The sequence below is a fragment of the Triplophysa rosa genome, linkage group LG13 (assembly GCF_024868665.1).
Source record: "Triplophysa rosa linkage group LG13, Trosa_1v2, whole genome shotgun sequence".
Lineage (NCBI taxonomy): Eukaryota > Metazoa > Chordata > Actinopteri > Cypriniformes > Nemacheilidae > Triplophysa > Triplophysa rosa.
Window position 1 is genome coordinate 2,194,432 of NC_079902.1, and position 18,068 is coordinate 2,212,499.

At 41.7% G+C, this 18,068-nt stretch overlaps 1 protein-coding gene across 6 annotated transcripts; it reads left to right on the top strand.

Annotated features, from left to right (window-relative positions):
- The first annotated feature begins 526 nt into the window (after positions 1 to 526).
- On the top strand, positions 527 to 17,975 carry LOC130563469 (UDP-N-acetylglucosamine--peptide N-acetylglucosaminyltransferase 110 kDa subunit). 6 transcript variants are annotated; one of them, XM_057348999.1, is made up of 22 exons: positions 527 to 974; positions 1,725 to 1,905; positions 6,566 to 6,819; positions 6,947 to 7,017; positions 10,119 to 10,235; positions 10,324 to 10,403; positions 10,724 to 10,934; positions 11,157 to 11,297; positions 11,375 to 11,475; positions 11,576 to 11,729; positions 11,890 to 11,991; positions 12,516 to 12,695; positions 13,238 to 13,396; positions 13,475 to 13,564; positions 13,643 to 13,768; positions 13,854 to 14,024; positions 14,100 to 14,216; positions 14,300 to 14,464; positions 15,322 to 15,474; positions 16,318 to 16,570; positions 16,792 to 16,915; positions 17,008 to 17,975. In XM_057348999.1, the coding sequence occupies exons 1-22, from the start codon at positions 938 to 940 to the stop codon at positions 17,186 to 17,188; spliced, it is 3,168 nt and encodes a 1,055-aa protein (XP_057204982.1). In that variant the 5' UTR covers positions 527 to 937; the 3' UTR covers positions 17,189 to 17,975. The 6 variants fall into 6 exon arrangements, with proteins under 6 accessions (XP_057204982.1, XP_057204984.1, XP_057204983.1 ...); XM_057349001.1 differs by having other exon boundaries at positions 10,724 to 10,919; XM_057349000.1 differs by having other exon boundaries at positions 6,566 to 6,809; positions 6,949 to 7,017.
- The last annotated feature ends 93 nt before the right edge of the window (positions 17,976 to 18,068 follow it).

Genomic DNA, 18,068 nt, shown 5'->3' on the forward strand with positions numbered 1-18,068 from the left:
TGCAATGTTACTTATTTACATTATGTGCAATATTATTTATTTACTCTTACTACTATAAATAATTTATATAACTTATATATATAACTTAATACTATATATATATATGTGTGTGTTTTAATTAGAAAGTGTTTGTTTGTATAGTCTAGTTTGTGCAAACTTTTTGTGACTAAAGCTGACTTTGAGAAACGCCACCTGTCTGTGCAAATGGAAATAAACAACACTTACCTTAAAAACTTAAAGGACTGCGATCTGACTGCATTTGCTGCTCGCGCAATGATACAACACATTAAGGGCAGCACATATTTCCGAAGGGCAGCACATATTGACAACACAAGTGTGTACGAATAGCATTCGTTAACCTTATTTATTCCCACTTGCATATACTCATTAAATATGAGCTATTACATGCTAGTTATATGGTCAATATTTGGCCTCATATTCACATATATTCTGTGTGAATCGGTGCGCAATGTGTTCGATGGTCCTGTTTTTTCATCTTCCTCACCACTCCCCCTCGAAAAAGAAGTCCCGGCCACATCCGCCATTTCGGAGGCGACTGGAAAGCCATTGTTAGCAAAAACAGCGTTATGTTGAAAGTGTCGACCTTAAATTCGTCCAATTTCACGATCTAGTCTCGAGGTTAGAAAAACCACATATGCATCACTCTCGTGCAAGTAACGCCAAGGGAAACGTTTTTAGAATAGTTTTGCGCGTTAGATTACGTGAATTTGTTCGCGTTCGTCTGTAGTGTGTTAGCCTAGCAACAGCAGGAAGAACGCAGGCCGCTTGGCTGAGATTTCGGCGTGCGTTGTCTTCGGCATCACATCATCAGCTAACGATAATTATAGAATAATTTTGTGGTTTTGATATTTCACATCTTTGTTGTATCGCCACGCTGTCCGTCGCGGCACAGGAGTCAGTAGAAATTGAAAGAGAAATGGCAAGCTCGGTGGGGAACGTGGCTGACAGCACAGGTAACCATGACAAAAACGCCTTATAAATAAACTATATGAAGTTGAATTACGGTTTAGTAGCTATGTGACTTTTATAACTTTTACTACAGTTATAACTTTTTGCATACGTGTGTCAAATATACCTTGACTGGGTGAACAAAATAATTTTCAGATTGATCTGTTGTTTGTGCTGGCTGCTTGTAGTTTGATCATGTTTATAAAAAAATGACATCAACGTTAGAGTATTATAGACGATAATAATCAGGCCTAGTAGTTGTGTGCAGTCTGTGCACACTCTTTTATGTGAATTATTTTATGTGTCATACTCATTCATACCCGAAGCCCTCTGAAAATCTTGTTTTTCATTCATGTTCACCCCTTTACATTTACATATAGTCTGTATCTTTATTCTTTACTGTTTAATATTATTTCAGTAATTGATTTATTAATGATTTATAACCATTCATTCATTTGAACATTTCTAGTCGTTAGATGCTGTTTCTTGAAAATTAAGTTTGTTTTATATTTTCATTTATTTATCCATTTTGTGGATTTTGGCAGAGTATAAAAAAACAGCATCATTCAGGAACCGTCAAAACTAGTTTTAGATCATTTTATGCAGTGACATTAAATATTTAACATGGTTCCACTAAATAAAATGTCACTTAAAAAATAACGATCTTGTCATTTTTAATTTGGTTTTATTTTTCACATTTCCATTTCTTCTAACATGTTGTTTCCCCCTTCCTTTGTGTTGCGTTGGTGCTTCAGAACCAACCAAACGTATGCTTTCCTTCCAAGGTTTGGCAGAACTGGCGCACCGTGAATATCAGTCAGGAGATTTTGAGGCAGCTGAGCGACACTGCATGCAGCTGTGGAGGCAGGAGCCGGATAATACAGGCGTCTTGCTGTTGCTCTCCTCTATCCACTTTCAGTGTCGCAGGCTTGACAGGTGAGATGGATGGCTTTGCCTGTGCTCTTCATGTAGCTCCGTTGCTGGTCTGTGGACATACAGTACGTGTAGTGGATGCTGTGCTCTAGAGGTTGACCGATATTGGATTTTGCCAATAACAAAAACTAAGGTGTAGGGGTAGTCCAATATGCGTTTTTCACGGCCGATATGGATTATTACAGATTAAGTAGACCGAAAACCGATATTTTGAACCGATGTGTATGTCTGGTGTAAAAATGAAAAACTTTGCCCAAAAACCATGGTTACTACACGTTTACTATAGTAACACCATGGTAATCAGTAGGGAGAGAAAAAAACGATACTCGTCAGAAAGAATGCGCTCCACTTGATGCAGTCGCTCTTTACAATTTAACCATTTATCCTCGGGAGTGGTAATTTTTTTTAAACGGAATGTAAACCTTTCCTCTTTCCACATGTGCAGCGTGACATCGTCCAAACGCGCAGTAAAATCAACATATTTGACAAAGAATCTTGGTGTTTTGTCGTGCTATTGTTTGGGGGCTTGCGCAGATTATGTTGGGATGTGATCACATAATGAGCTGATGCGGGAGAAACTGTACCTGTCTTTACTTTACATAATGCATAATCAGAGAATATTAATTAGGGATGCACCGAATATTCGGCCACCGAAAGACTTTTATCACCGAAACAATACGGCCGAATTGTTGTGATGACGCAAACAGAAACCGCGACCTGCACTTGCTTGTCTGAAGCAACATGTCTGCTGTGTGGACGTATTTCAGTATATCTGAGAAAGACCCACGGACAGCGATTTGCAAAACATGTAAAGCCGAAATTTCAAGATGGGGTGCATCTGCAAAGACTTTCTCCATGTCGGGTTTAATTTATCACCTGAAATCCAAACATTCCGATTGCTACGCTGAATATATGAGGAACGCGGCACAGAAAAGGAAAACGCCTCCGAGCACGCCCACTAAAATGCACGAGAAATGGTCCAGGCCGCGATGGATGCGGAGAACCCGTGTGGAGATGGAGACGGAACAGCGCAGGAGATCAGAGCGCAGAAAAAAAGACTCGTCTCTCTGCATCAGATGAGGGGCATGCACCCTCGTTGTCTGATATGTTCAGTGAAATCCTGCAAGAAAGTGCCTCAAATAATAGGTAGGCTATTCTGTTCTTAGGCTACTATATATGTGACTATAAGATTGTAGCCATATTTCTGCTAGATATTTTTTTAATTTGATAAAATGTTTATTTATGCACTGGCCCTATTTAAATACACTCTCTCAAATCTTTCTCAAATGTCAGGCAGATGACAAGCTCAACAGCTAGATGGTTATCTGTCTGAAGTCCCCATTCCAAGAAGTGATAACCCTCTTGCCTACTGGAGAAATAATCACGTCCGCTTTCCTGACCTGGCAAAGATGGCACGCAAGTACTTGTACTTACAGCGAGAGACTGTTCAGTGCAGCAGCTCATGTTCTCGATGAGAAGAGGAACAGACTTCACTGTGATAAAGCAGAGAAGCTACTCTTCATCAAGAAAAACCTGCCACTTTACCTCAAGAAGTAGAATGGGCTTGTGTAGTGTTTAAATATTTATTATCCACTTTGCACACCTGCAATTCTTGGCATTTGTTGTTGTTAAAGTTCTACAGTTAACATATGGGCTATGGCAGTCTTTGTTTTGATGCACTATTATGTTGAAGGCCTACAGAGAAAATATTGTTGTATCTTTAAGCAGTTGCACTTGTTCTGAATGCACTTTCTTGTAGTAGTCCTACAGAGAAAAATTTTAAATGCACTTGACCTAAATGCACTTTGTTTTTATGAGAGAACATTTAATTTTACTACCTTTCAGCAGGCCTGTACATTATTATTTAATGTACACATGAGCGGGGTCAAGTTAAACATTTTAGTTTGAATTTTATTTTATACTGTGCATTGTTGCAATGTGCTAAATAAATATTTGCATAATTTGTAATTGATTTATTCTTTGAAACTTTAATATTAATTTATGCAATTGCAATGCCTTGATTTTAGTAAAGTTAGTACACAGTCATAGCCATAAATGCAATGGTACTAATAATTGGCATAATTTCTTTCGGTGTTTCGGTTTTCGGCCTTGGTTTCCTCTTTTTCGGTTTCGGCCAAGAATTTAAATTTTGGTGCATCCCTAATATTAATATTAATTTGATCATTTAAAAGTAGACACTTCAAGCTTTCTTTAGACATATGCGTTACGTTTCTATGATGAGTATTCGCAGAGTTTTAGTCTGTTTTAATGACGCGTTTCAGAAAGATGCACGCGGAGACAGACGGCTGAAAGCACAGCCTGTATATTTTCATTCTTTTACAAAAGCAAAACATTTAGTAGATTATGAGTACACACAAATAAAAGTAGACCAATCACAGTTTCAAATCATGTATTAGTCTTATTTGTATGACCAAAATGACTGGAGTATTTAAGTCTTTCTCCACAGTAATAAAAAATAAGTGGCGGTGCGTTAAGACATAACGGAAAAATACTTATTACAGATGCTGTTCACATTTACTCACTGAAGACAACCGAATGTGCTTACGTGTATACTCGCCAAGACGGGCATTATAATGTGTGTGTCTGAACGTTTATGCATAATAATTTGCAAAAATAACTCAATCTGACACTTGTTGCGAGCAGTTTGAGTGGCGCCTGTGTCCCGTGTGCGTGAGCATTGCCTGAGTGCACTGTCTGAAGATCGTCTTTTGAAAGCACACGAGTACTTGATGCTTTAAAATGGTTTGTATTTGTGAATTGGCATGACTTGATGTGCAAATGCCTATTCCGTCAACTGATGCGCGATCACTGAAGCAGCTCGAGCTAGCAAATGCTTTCAGTGTGAGAGCGCAATCCTTTGACTGGACTCTTGACACTCAGCAAATCAGATGGTCGGTAGGCGGGCTTTGCTCTAGGCCAGAGAGTGGCTTGTTACAACAGATGAGGCTGCATTAGAGCCAAATAGCACGTTTCACAAATAAATAAATTTATCGGCAAATCGCTTTTGAAAATGACCGATTTCGATAATCGTAAAAATGTTTAATATAGATGTCGGTAATCGGCCATGGCGGTTATCGGTCGACCCCTACTAAGGTGGTCAGTACCTACCGATAACGATAGTTTTTTATTTATTTCAAATAAAAAACAACACTTAAAGTAAAATAGCAATGAAGTATATTACAACAATAATCACTATTGCTTGAACCATTAAACTGTGTTGTACTTTTAAATAAAAAACACAAATATTAACTATATGAATAAATGTTAAACTCCAGTGTATGATTTAAAGGTCCAGTCAGTGAAATCTAGCGGCAAGGTTGCGAATTGCAACCAACCGCTCATTCCACACCCTCCCCCTCCCGTTCAAAACACTATGACGGCTGTAGATAGAAATAGCTCATTCTAAGGTAATAAAAACATAACCCTTCATTATGTAAGCTCTTTATACACCTGAAGGAATAGCTATGTATATTATATTGCATTTCTATCAATAGATCATCCCAAAAATTACACACTGGATCTTTAAACGAAATGATAAGTTGGTCATTTCTACAATAATTAAACAAAAAATTTTGGTACCAAATTAGCATAAAGAATGAAGGATCTTGTAATATCATTGTAATATTTTGCAATATATTGTCATGTTCACATGCGTGTTTGTTTACATAAAAACGAATGTCATTTACATTAGCCGTTGGTGCTGTCTCTGTCATCTCTAATCTGCTTTCCATTTTGGAGGCGGGGCTCATGCGCACGTTTATGCACGGCTCTCACTAAATCCTTGGTGTTTCGAGTCTGATGTCATCACCCAAACGTGTTTTTTCGTCATTTTTAACAATCATAGTAGTTTAAATGGTTAGGGTAAAGGTTTCATAAGACTTGAAACACCAAAGATTTAGTCAAAACCAACAAGCCACGCCCACGGATCTGACTCAAAACACCAAGGATTTTGTGAGATCCTTTATACACACCACCAGTGGCGATCCGTGACTCCTCTTCCGGGGAAGCAGTAATGCGAAGCTCGGGAAAACATGAATTTAGTTCGTCGTGTGTGGCGCGTCATGTCAAAATACGTGCCTGCTGCAGACGCGTCGAAAGGGTTTTCAATAAAAGAGACGCTCACGTTTTCTAGATACTCGCTTAGTCTCATGTGTAATCAGAGTTAAGTGTTAACGATTACTAAAATAATCGATAGCTGCAGCCCTACTGTTTTCTCAGTCCATTTTGTTGTTAATGTAAAAATGTCTATGCTGAAACAATTGTTATAGACTTTGTTTGAAGGAGTTTTTCAAAATGAACACAAAACATGCCTCAGAAAGACAGCGTTTATTGCATTTCATCTGCGTACTCTAAGGTGCAAGTCATTTCTTATATTATTAATAGAAAAAGTACCTGAGCGGCTTTTGTTGCAGATACTTTCGTTTGCTTAGTGTTAATTGGTGCCAGTTTATCAGGAGGTTACGATTGGTTCTCTTTTTTGCAAAAATTTACTGTGTTCCAATTTTGCAGACATGTTGAATTCGCAGCTTTGAATGGGAACGTAGGCATAGATGACTTAACGCACACAATTCAAGTCTTTTTAACCCACACAACACATCAGCATTTCTCGATTACAACGCATCAGTCTTCTCTTGGCATGCAGGTCGGCGCACTTCAGCACTTTGGCCATCAAGCAGAACCCAATGCTGGCTGAGGCGTACTCCAACCTGGGCAATGTTTACAAGGAACGAGGACAACTGCAAGAGGCCATCGAGCACTACCGTCACGCACTCCGTCTAAAACCAGACTTCATCGATGGATACATTAACCTGGCAGCAGCCCTGGTGGCGGCAGGGGACATGGAGGGAGCAGTTCAAGCATATGTGTCTGCCCTTCAATACAACCCTGTGAGTGTGGAGTTAAGTGCTGGCCGTTTAAACACCTACATCTGACATCATATACAAGAACTGTGTTATAGTAAAAATTATAATTCTAATGCTCAAGTATACTGGCCAATTATTGAGGTTTGTTTTTCACGTATTACAGGACCTGTATTGTGTACGCAGCGACTTGGGTAACCTCCTTAAAGCGCTTGGGCGCCTTGAAGAAGCAAAGGTACGTTTAAACGTGTCGGCCCTAACACGTAATGGTTTATTTTGTTGTACTGTAGCTGTAGACCATAATCCCCTGTCAGAGACCTAGCCATTCCTGTGGGAGGGAGTTTCCCCCCCTTACCAAAGTCTTATTTACACACTTTCAAGAGTGTGCTATCTTTACTTGTTTCTTTCCACTACTTCTCACTTTACCATTCAGTAAAGACCAAGTCCTGGCATTGAGATACAGCAGAGTGTACCTGCACTAAACGTCATACACCCATCTCATTCTCTCTGTCTCTCTCTGTCATTTACTTACAAAGGGAAGCCCTCCTTTCCTGTTCTTTCCCTTTTTTGATTTGCTGGAGACATACACTCTTTCCAGCCCCACTTTTGCTCTCTATCACTCCAGTGCTTCTCAGTGTAAACACTGCTTCACCTTGGCCCAGCCAGCTACCGCTTGCCCCCACACACAGGAAGAAAGGCTGAGCTACTCTGTCTCAACAAATGGGAATCCTAAAACACGTGCTGCTGTTTTGGCATGCTTTTTTCCCTGTAGTCTCTCGGAGGGATTTTGCTGGCTCGGTCTTGGTGAAATAAATGGACTGATAAGTTAGTGATCTTTGCTGTGCAAAAAATAAGATGGCTTCTAACCCTAAAGAGTTTTCTGTGTGTTCTTCAAAGTGTTTGAAGAATGGCCTTTGGCTGACCCGTAGATTTTCTTAATGAAGCCCTTGTAAACATCATCCTGGACTGCAATGAGGCAGCATGGCCATTTGTAGTTTCAGTGGGTCTTGGGGAGATTAAGTAGGGAGTCATCCTCTCGTTGGTTAGAAGCCCTCTTATTTGGTGCCTCAAGGGGACGGAGTGGGGAAGAGTACGAGGGGGCCAGCGGCTCCCCCCACCAGCTCTGTCGCTCCCAACCCCCGCGCGCTTGCCAAGGGTCTGTGGAGTGTGCGCGCTCTGAACTGTCTGCCTGACCCGACAGCTAAGCCGAGAGATGGTCTTGAAGGGCTTCGCAGTGAAATTAAGCAGTATCCCACCCATATATCATTTGGCCCCATTCTTGCCCCATCACTATAGTAATGCCAGCCGGGTTCGGGAGGGTTTATGCATTTCGAGCATTGCGACCACCCTGGGCTGTGCCAGGCAGACAGATCTCTTTCTGCACTCCACTGCACGCTTCAGATACCATATTAGAGAGAGAATATTACCTGCGCGACACAAGCGATGACCTCTTTATTTCAGAGCTGTGGAGGCTTCTAGATGATTATGAAATCATTAAACCCCAGGCTTTTCTCTTTACCCAATGGCCAGGAGTCAAGAATTGAGAGAATTCAGGAAAAAGCTAACAATGTATTAAACCATGTAAGCAAAGAATACTACAATGAAGAAAAATAAAAGAAGCAACGATTCTGTTTCTTCCCCATTGTATGTTATGATTATGAGTAACATTCCCAAATAAATGTGATCAGTTCATTTGGGTAAGATCAAGCCAGTTTGCCTCCCTCCTATTTCTGTATTTAAAAATGTAGCGTGATAATGAAAAAAGACCCAATCAGTTTGTAAATCTTAACTCAAAGCCTTTCTTCACTCTCGACCCCTATATGAGCATATTCCCCTTCTCTAAAAAATGTAATTCCTATAGGTTGCATGGGTTGTTGTAGGTAATTTGCTAAAGCTCTCTCTTTTACTCGTTTGGTTTTGTTTTGTCAATACAAGTTTTGATATCCATATGAAATGACTTGATTGCAAACTTTTACTAACGTTCTTGTTTTCTTATTTTGTCTCTTTTGGTTTTCCACCACTGATATTGTTATTAAGAAGGTTTCAGGTGGGTGACACTATTCCTGCGTAGGTGCGGTCCGGTGGACAGGAACACTAGGGCAGCATCAGTCTTCTCCTCTTCTTCCAGCTGCGGCCGCCCGCCCCAGACAAAGTCCAAAAATATGGTAACGGGTTTGTAACTGCCAACAAAAGAAAAACACCTTACTCCAATGCCTGAGAGTCTTGTGGCTACCTTTGAAGAACCAAAACAAGCAAGAATAAAGACATAGTAAATGAAAGCAAAAGTAAACCGTAAATGTCAAGTATATTAAAAAGTGAAATGGATTGGATGCTGTAAGCAAACAAACGCACAGTAAGAACACTCTAACTCTTACTTGTTGATTGTTTTTTTCCGGTTCATTTGGATTATGATTTATTTTTTCTCCTTTATTTGGAGTTGCAGCGTTCTGCTGAGCAGATGATGCGCTGTGAGTCTGCAGCAGCGCAAGGGCTGCGCAGCGACAAATGCGACCAAACGGCGCGTGCTCAAACCACACCCCACCCCTCCCCTCATTCCCAGACTTGTGGGTTGCAGACCTGCATGCTCTCCCTACTAGCATGGCGCCAAGTGGATACCCAGCCCTGCAAAGGACACCATTGGCAACTGTTATGGAATACTGAGCATTCAAAATGCAAATGAATTTGGCCGTGGGATCTAATCTCAGTTGAAGCCCCCAAAGTGTAAAGGGTTGTATTGCGTGTGCCTGTCTGGTGGGGAGTTTTATTGCTCCAGGTCTGCATTCTGCACCCAAAGCTGGCGTTTGCGCAGGCGAATGCGAGCGTGTACAGAAGCGACGCAAACTGCGACCACGGCGTGCCAACGCCAAGTGGCCGTCCGTGTGGCTTTTCGCGCATGCATTACAGGGACCTCCACCTGCACGCCACACTTGCATTTAAGGTTGTGAATTGACTGAGTAGTAAAACGGTTGTCTCGGCTTTTTGAGATCTGGGAGCGGGACTTCCTACCTATTATTTATGCGTCATTTAACTGAAGGTTGATCTCTGTTGTTTTAAGCTCGTAACTGAAGAATGTAAGTTGAAGTGTAGGTGTTGGTTGGATCAGCGCAGCGTAGGAAAAAGTGTGCAGCTTTGCGCGGCAGAATTTCGCGCCCGCTAGCCCATGCTGTAGGCTCACTTTTTGCTTTCTTTGACATGAGATGCTAATTCTCCTTTTGTCTGCCCTTTTTGTTTTTCTTCCTTTTTTTATTTGCTCTCTTTGGTTTTCTTTTACAACCCCCTCCTCTGTCCACCCTCTCCGTCTTTCTCTTCTTGGTTTTTACTTTGAACCTGTTCAAGGCTTGTTACCTGAAGGCAATTGAAACTCAGCCAAACTTTGCCGTGGCCTGGAGTAACCTGGGCTGTGTGTTCAACGCCCAGGGAGAGATCTGGCTGGCCATTCATCATTTTGAGAAGGTTTGCAGACCTCTTTGCTCAAATTCAAGTGCTCATAAGATAGATCCAACTATGGCTTATAAAGGTTACGTGTTTAATGGGTTTACAGGCAGTGACCCTGGATCCAAACTTTTTGGATGCTTACATTAACCTGGGCAATGTCCTAAAAGAGGCTCGCATCTTTGACAGGTACGTTTTTGACATGCTGCAGTACTTACTGCCTATCGTGCAATAACTCGTCTATAACGGCGTTCTTGTACTTTATTTGCACTTACCGCCTTGACTTGTTTGTGTATTTTGCTTTTAGGTAGTTCTATATAGACTGTGTTTGTATTTAATTAGATGTTAAGCTTGTTGTATTTAATGTGACAGCACTGTACGAGCTGCTCTAATTTTGCCTTGTATAGTGACGACAAAGAATCTTGAATCTTGTAAAGGCTCACCTCGTTTCCTTTTAAGAATGCTGTATTGTCATATAACTTTCTAATGGATGTTTTTCTCTTCTGCAGAGCTGTCGCCAGTTATCTGCGTGCCCTCAGCCTGAGTCCTAACCATGCCGTCGTGCATGGGAACCTGGCCTGCGTGTACTATGAACAGGGTTTGATTGACTTGGCCATTGACACCTATCGTCGTGCTATTGAGCTGCAGCCCCACTTTCCCGATGCTTACTGCAATCTCGCCAATGCTCTGAAGGAGAAGGGCAATGTAAGAAACTCAAAGGCAATACAGTGTTTTCACTTTACACAACTTCAGGGCAAACGCCTTTCCCAATAAACCCAATGGCAATTGTCTTGTGATCTTGTAGTTGTATTAGTAAAAAAAAAAACTGGCAACGGCCTTCTGGATGAAGTCTTGTCAGCAGCAGTTGTATTTCACTTTGGATTTTCTCTGCAATGGACATGACTCATATTTGACTCTGCTAACTCGTATGCCTTGCATCAGGTATCTGAAGCCGAGGAATGCTACAACACAGCCCTGCGTCTGTGTCCGACCCATGCCGACTCCCTCAACAACCTGGCCAACATCAAGCGTGAGCAGGGCAACATCGAGGACGCTGTACAGCTCTACAGAAAAGCTCTGGAGGTAAAGTGCGAATATTTAAATGTTATTTTCCATAGATGAACTTCATTTCTCTTAAGTTTGGACATTTTGTTGTTCAGGTGTTTCCAGAATTTGCTGCAGCCCATTCAAACCTTGCCAGTGTCCTGCAGCAGCAAGGCAAGCTTCAGGAAGCTCTTATGCACTATAAGGAGGCCATCAGGCATGTAGACCCTAATCATTACATTATTATGGAAAAAAGCTACGTAGTAGCTACGCTCTTCCGAGATGTCTCATTGTGTTTGTTTTTTACCACTAAACAGAATCAGCCCCACATTTGCTGATGCTTACTCCAATATGGGCAACACGCTTAAAGAGATGCAGGATGTTCAGGGCGCCCTGCAGTGCTACACTCGCGCAATTCAGATCAATCCTGCTTTTGCAGATGCTCACAGTAACTTGGCTTCCATTCACAAGGTATTTTAGAGACCTGTAAATATCTCCCCTGCCGTGGCTTTGAATTTAAATGTGTGACCGTATCCCAGTTACAAAAACAGCACGTTTTTAAATGCTAACAACTTTTTTTGCATTTAGAGATGTGTTGTTCTTTGTCTTCCTAATTAATTCATTTTTATAGGATTCTGGAAATATTCCTGAGGCGATCGCGTCTTATCGCACTGCTTTAAAACTCAAGCCAGACTTCCCTGATGCCTACTGTAACTTAGCTCACTGCCTACAGGTATATACTTAACATTGCTTTTTCTAAACATGCTTCAAAAATATTTGTCAAGAAATCTAATACATATTTTATAATTAAAAAGTACACTTTTATCTTTTGACAATTTTATGTTCACAATTGTTAATTATCTTTCACCTTTAAAAGAATTTGTCTCCCTGTATGCAGAGTATATAAGGCCAGATTAGCCAAAAGATAAGCAAAGCTTGTGATGATTGAATATTTTTTGTTTTTGTAATGGTTTTGTGGTTATTTCAAGTTGGATGTAATATTATTTTCTATGTCGTGTTATCTGGACTGCATTTCCAAGTGTTAAGTGAGGGAGTATGTTTAAATTGATAGATTTCGGTTTATATGTGTAGGTATGTATCGAGTGTAGTATTTTCCTGCCCAGCGACTTCATAACTAATTCTGGGGTAGTCATTGACTGACCATTGTCCCTGTCCCAGTTACATGAATAACTTAAAAAACTAGCACTGTATTTTCTACTTTATATTCATGACTTAATATTAGATTTTTCTCATCAGATTGTGTGTGACTGGACTGACTATGATGAGCGTATGAAGAAGCTGGTGAGCATTGTGGCCGATCAGCTGGAGAAGAACCGCCTGCCATCTGTGCACCCCCATCACAGTATGCTGTACCCCCTGTCACACAGTTTCCGCAAGGCAATTGCAGAGAGACATGGCAACCTCTGTCTGGATAAGGTGTGTATTGGTTGCCAGAAATTCTGTTTTCTGGGGTAAGGAAGTGGCAGTTTACAGGTCCGTTGTGCTTTATATTTACAGTAGAAAGATGGGTCGAATTGTGTGTGATTTTTACAGCTGCAATAATCTTTGCCCAAATTTGAACACATAAATGGAATCACAATGTTGTAAATACCAGGATTATTTCCCCATTGTCTGGAGTTTGGGTATTTCGAATAAAGAATCATGGCAAATGAAGTTGACATTGATTGTTAATAGTAAATTGGAACTGCTGTCTGTACAATTTCTTTTGAAACCACTTTTGTACAGGAATGAAGTGTATACTACTAATTTAACCAGTTTATAAAGCACTGTCCTTCATTTTGTGGCATTAGCAAAGTGCTTCCTGTCTTTGTTGAAGGTGAAATGGAAAGCAACCTAAATCATTTGAATGCACATCACATTTTAAGTGCAATTTCTTAACTGTAGATGGCTTGGCTGTTGTGTGGTTTTGGCTCCCGAACGTGTGAGCATGGATGTAATGTGTCCGTTCTTTTCTGTAGATCAATGCTCTGCACAAACCTGCCTATGAGTATCCAAAAGACCTGAAGGCCAGCGGAGGACGTCTGCGCGTAGGCTACATTAGCTCAGATTTTGGCAATCATCCCACTTCCCACCTGATGCAGTCCATTCCTGGTATGCACAACTCTGAGAAGTTCGAGGTGAGGAGTCTGTTGTGCTTGATTTGTGGGCTGATCTGCGCAATAAAGAACTTGTGCTGAAGCTGGTGTGTTTTTCAGGTGTTCTGTTATGCCCTCAGCCCAGATGACAGCACCAACTTTAGAGTCAAAGTCATGGCAGAGGCTCACCACTTCATCGACCTCTCGCAGGCAAGTATGCAGCTCTGTACATGTCTGGCCCTATCTTCTTCACTCTCAATCCAATTGACTTTCTTTTTGTCTCTGCAGATTCCCTGTAATGGAAAAGCAGCTGACAGGATCCACCAAGATGGAATCCACATCCTGGTCAACATGAACGGTTATACTAAGGGAGCACGCAATGAGCTGTTTGCGTTGTGCCCAGCGCCCATTCAGGTATGTGTTCTTACTGATAGACGTCAGCTGTACTGATCTATAGGCTAATTGTCGCAGACTAGCAATGTACGTTTTTCTGCCACAGACCATGTGGCTTGGTTACCCTGGGACCAGTGGAGCTCCATTCATGGACTACATCGTCAGTGATAAGGAGACGTCTCCTGTTGATGTTGCCGAGCAGTACTCGGAGAAACTGGCCTACATGCCTCACACTTTCTTTATTGGAGATCATGCTAACATGTTCCCCCACCTCAAGGCAAGATTTTGTCAACTTCAATCTAAAATCGCTAAGTTGTTAAATGTTTTTAACGTATTGTTTTTTGCCCAATAGAAAAAGGCAGTGATCGACTTCAAGTCAAATGGACACATTTTCGACAATCGTATTGTACTGAATGGCATAGATGTTAAAGCCTTCTTGGAAAGCCTTCCTGATGTCAAAATTGTGAAGGTAAACAAAGAAGCGGTTTCTTCATCATATCCCATGGCATTTGTTAATCGCAAAAGGTGTTCATTCATAATTTCCCCTTTCAGATGGAGTGTGACGGCCAGGAGGTGGCTGACAGTAATGGTGCCCTCTCAATGCCAGTCATCCCAATGAACACAGCTGCCGAGGCCATCATTAACATGATCAACCAGGGCCAGATCCAAGTCACCATCAACGGTTTTACCGTCAGCAACGGCCTGGCCACAACTCAGGTACACCCCACTGCTGGCCCTTAGCGTACGTCTCGACTTTGACTGCATGTGTGTTACTGAAGTTTGATTGACTTTCAGAATAAGGTTTCTTCTTGGCTTGCTTTGGTTTTAGGCTGTTGTAATATATTCTCATAAATCAATCTTTTCAATGGAAAGGAATGGATGATTGATCAAATTAAGGTGTGGTTCATGTCATGTTTAAGGTCTATATTCTGGATAAGCAATGATTCTGGTTTACGTGTTGCGCAGCTCTGTTCTCCACTGGTCGAGCTGGAGTACTTTATTTGTTTTACAGCTTCGGTTTGGAAATGCATTTTCTTTTCTACCGTCTTGTTTGTGTTTCTTGTAACCGGAAAACAAACTTAATTACGTCACATCAAGTAGGTTAACGTGACCAAATTGATGGAAATGTAGCTGTGTCTGTTGCTTTCTGGCTTTTCACATTCAAAATTTCTTTTCCCTTTGGTTGGTGATGGAAAAAATGAATCCTCTCAGATTAATTTCCTACTTTGATCATCTGCTGATTTGACCCCTACTTTGAGCAAAGATCTGGCAAAGCGATCATATCATGGTAGACAAAGTCAGAATGTCTTCAAATGTTGTTTTTCAGATTTGTACAGTGGAGGAGGTTGTAGTATCTGGAACTGTAGCCTTGCAGGTATGGTACACAGAATAGTACGGCAGGATTCACAATAGCCATTTCTGTTTTCCACCTGGGCTTTACCACTGCTGTAGGTGGCACACAACGCGGTGGAGGTGGTGACCGGCTTGTAGAAGTGGGAGACACCATCACATGGGGCATGCTTGTCTCTTCACTGACCTAATCTAGTATTTTATGCAATGCTGTTTTTGTACAGATTAACAACAAGGCGGCGACCGGAGAGGAGGTTCTCAGAACAATCGTGGTGACTACCCGCTCACAGTACGGCCTTCCTGAAGACTCCATTGTGTACTGCAATTTTAACCAGCTTTATAAAATAGACCCTCCCACCCTGCAGATGTGGGCCAACGTAAGATAACCAGCATTTCTCCCCCAGTTGGCATTACAGAACTCAAATTCCTGTCACTGCTATACTGAATTACATATTTTAATTGACGTAAATTAAAGGCAGTTCAGCGAGTACTCTGAATTATCTGTTTTATGTACGTATCCTTTATAGTAATGACAGTTTGACAAAGACTGTGTCTCAATCAGCTCCCCAATCAGTTTATCGTGTGCACGGGTTCAGGCACTGGTTAGGATTCTGGCTCACTTCACATGGGACACTTTTCACTTATTTTCCTGTTAGGTGACAGCGTAAGCGCGTTGTGATACTTCACAGCTAGTATTAATCAACAACCGGCAAAACAACTTTATTTTTCAAATACTGTTAATTATTCTCTTACATATCCGTGCACAAATTTGGTTGATTATTACATTTAACTGTTGAGTAGGTTGTGTTCCGTGCCTGTCTAGCAATGCGTTTATACATAAAATACAATTTAAAAAAACATGTCTTTTCGAAAGTTATGTCACGTTTCATTACGTTTGAGTTGGCGGTTTCGGTTAAACGGCTTCCTAAAATATCACGTGATTTCTGTTAAGGAAACATAGGGCGCATGGATGCTCCCTTATTATTGCGTTACATTGTGGGAATTTTTAGGGAACGAACATTTTAGTGGACTGGAAGGATTTTGCGTATATTGCGTATGCGTATAAAATGGCCGACTTCTTGATCAGTGCCATGACTACTGAACAAGGGAGCTGATTGAGACACCCAAAGAGTGCTTAATTGTCGTGACAAAAACACACAAGATCAGCACGAAACTTTAGATTTTGTGGCAAGCTCCACTCACTGTTCTCTGTTGTGTAGATCCTGAAGCGTGTGCCCAACAGTGTGCTGTGGCTCCTGCGATTTCCAGCGGTGGGCGAGCCCAACATCCAACAGTACGCTCAGAATCTGGGCCTGCCCACCTCTCGCATCATCTTCTCCCCTGTGGCTCCCAAAGAGGAGCACGTAAGACGTGGCCAGTTGGCAGATGTGTGCCTGGACACCCCTCTCTGCAACGGCCACACCACAGGCATGGATGTGCTGTGGGCTGGTACCCCTATGGTCACCATGCCAGGTAATGAGTGCTCGCAGGAAATGCACACACTAAAGCACTTCTTGGTACACTTGCATCATCCCAGTTTTTATTGTTGGTGGTGGCATTGGTTAAAGCGAGTATCACGATTATTGTTGTTATTGCTGGTTGCAATGTTTGTCCACCCCGACCATCATAGAAAACAGGCCAAGCACCACTCAGATTATTTGGTTTGTGTATTGATATCCTGATGTCTTGCGCAGGAGAAACGCTGGCGTCACGTGTAGCGGCATCCCAGCTCACCTGTCTTGGCTGCCCTGAACTCATCGCTCCGAGCCGCCAGGAGTACGAAGACGTTGCCGTCAAGCTCGGCACAGACATGGAATAGTAAGCCCTGTTTTTCATTTCACCTGGCATCTCAAACACATAAAGCAGACTTATTAAGCGTACATCTGAAATTCATTCTTCACTCCACACAGCCTGAAGAAGATCCGCTCGCGTGTGTGGAAGCAGCGCATCTGCAGTCCTCTCTTCAACACCAAACAGTACACCGTGGACCTGGAGAAGCTCTACCTGCAGATGTGGGAGCGCCACGCTAGTGGAGGCAAACCTGACCACCTGGTCAAAATTCACTCTCTGGAGACCAGTGAGAGCACCTAAACCAAGCTCACTGTTGCATGCTCCTCCCTCTTTAACCGTTCAGCCGCGCCCCTCAACGATGTACCTGTCGGTCACAGAGACTCTAAGGAGCCTACATGTGAGCACCATCACTTTGATCACAGCTAGCTTTTGTTTCCATGAGCCACAGTGGACAGCGGTGTGCCCAGAGCTGCTCTGCTGAGACTCTGCCCTCCTGCCCATCATACCTTGAATAAATTGATGTTGGTCCTAAAGAGCTTCAGTACCCTGAAACTTTCATTTGAAGGGGTCTTACTGAAAAATGGATAATCTAAAAGGCAAAGATAGAGAAGAGTCTTTAAGCTAAGGAAAATGTCATCGATCAGTGTAACTGTTCTATAATGGGCTGTAACGCGGATGTTTATTTTTTAGTTAGGTGATGTGCTGCGCTGCTTGACCTATTTTAGCTCTCTCATCATAACCTAAAGTTGGGTGACGGATACATACCACGGATCTCTTTTTCCCTAATGAATGCCAACGTATTCCATATGCTATGAACAGAAAAAACAATTTCTCTTCTTTTTTTGAAAATTGATATGTGAACATGATAGGAGTGTCATATTACACACATATTACTGCTAAAGCATTGACACCTGTTGATTTTTCTTTATTTTTTATGATTTTACCAGGAAAGGTCTAGGTAAGTATGTTCTGAATTGTTTGAGTTTTGTACACTGTCCTCCTTATTAACCCGTTTTATTTATGCTGTGTCGATTCTACAAGGCTCTGATATAACAAATACTGAAATAAAGAGATGTGTCAAACCTTTCAGATGTGCACATACTTTATTCATTCCTTTTAGGAGCTAACACATAATGGAGTATTAGCTGGATTGCGATCTTTATGCTACTGTGTATGTTCT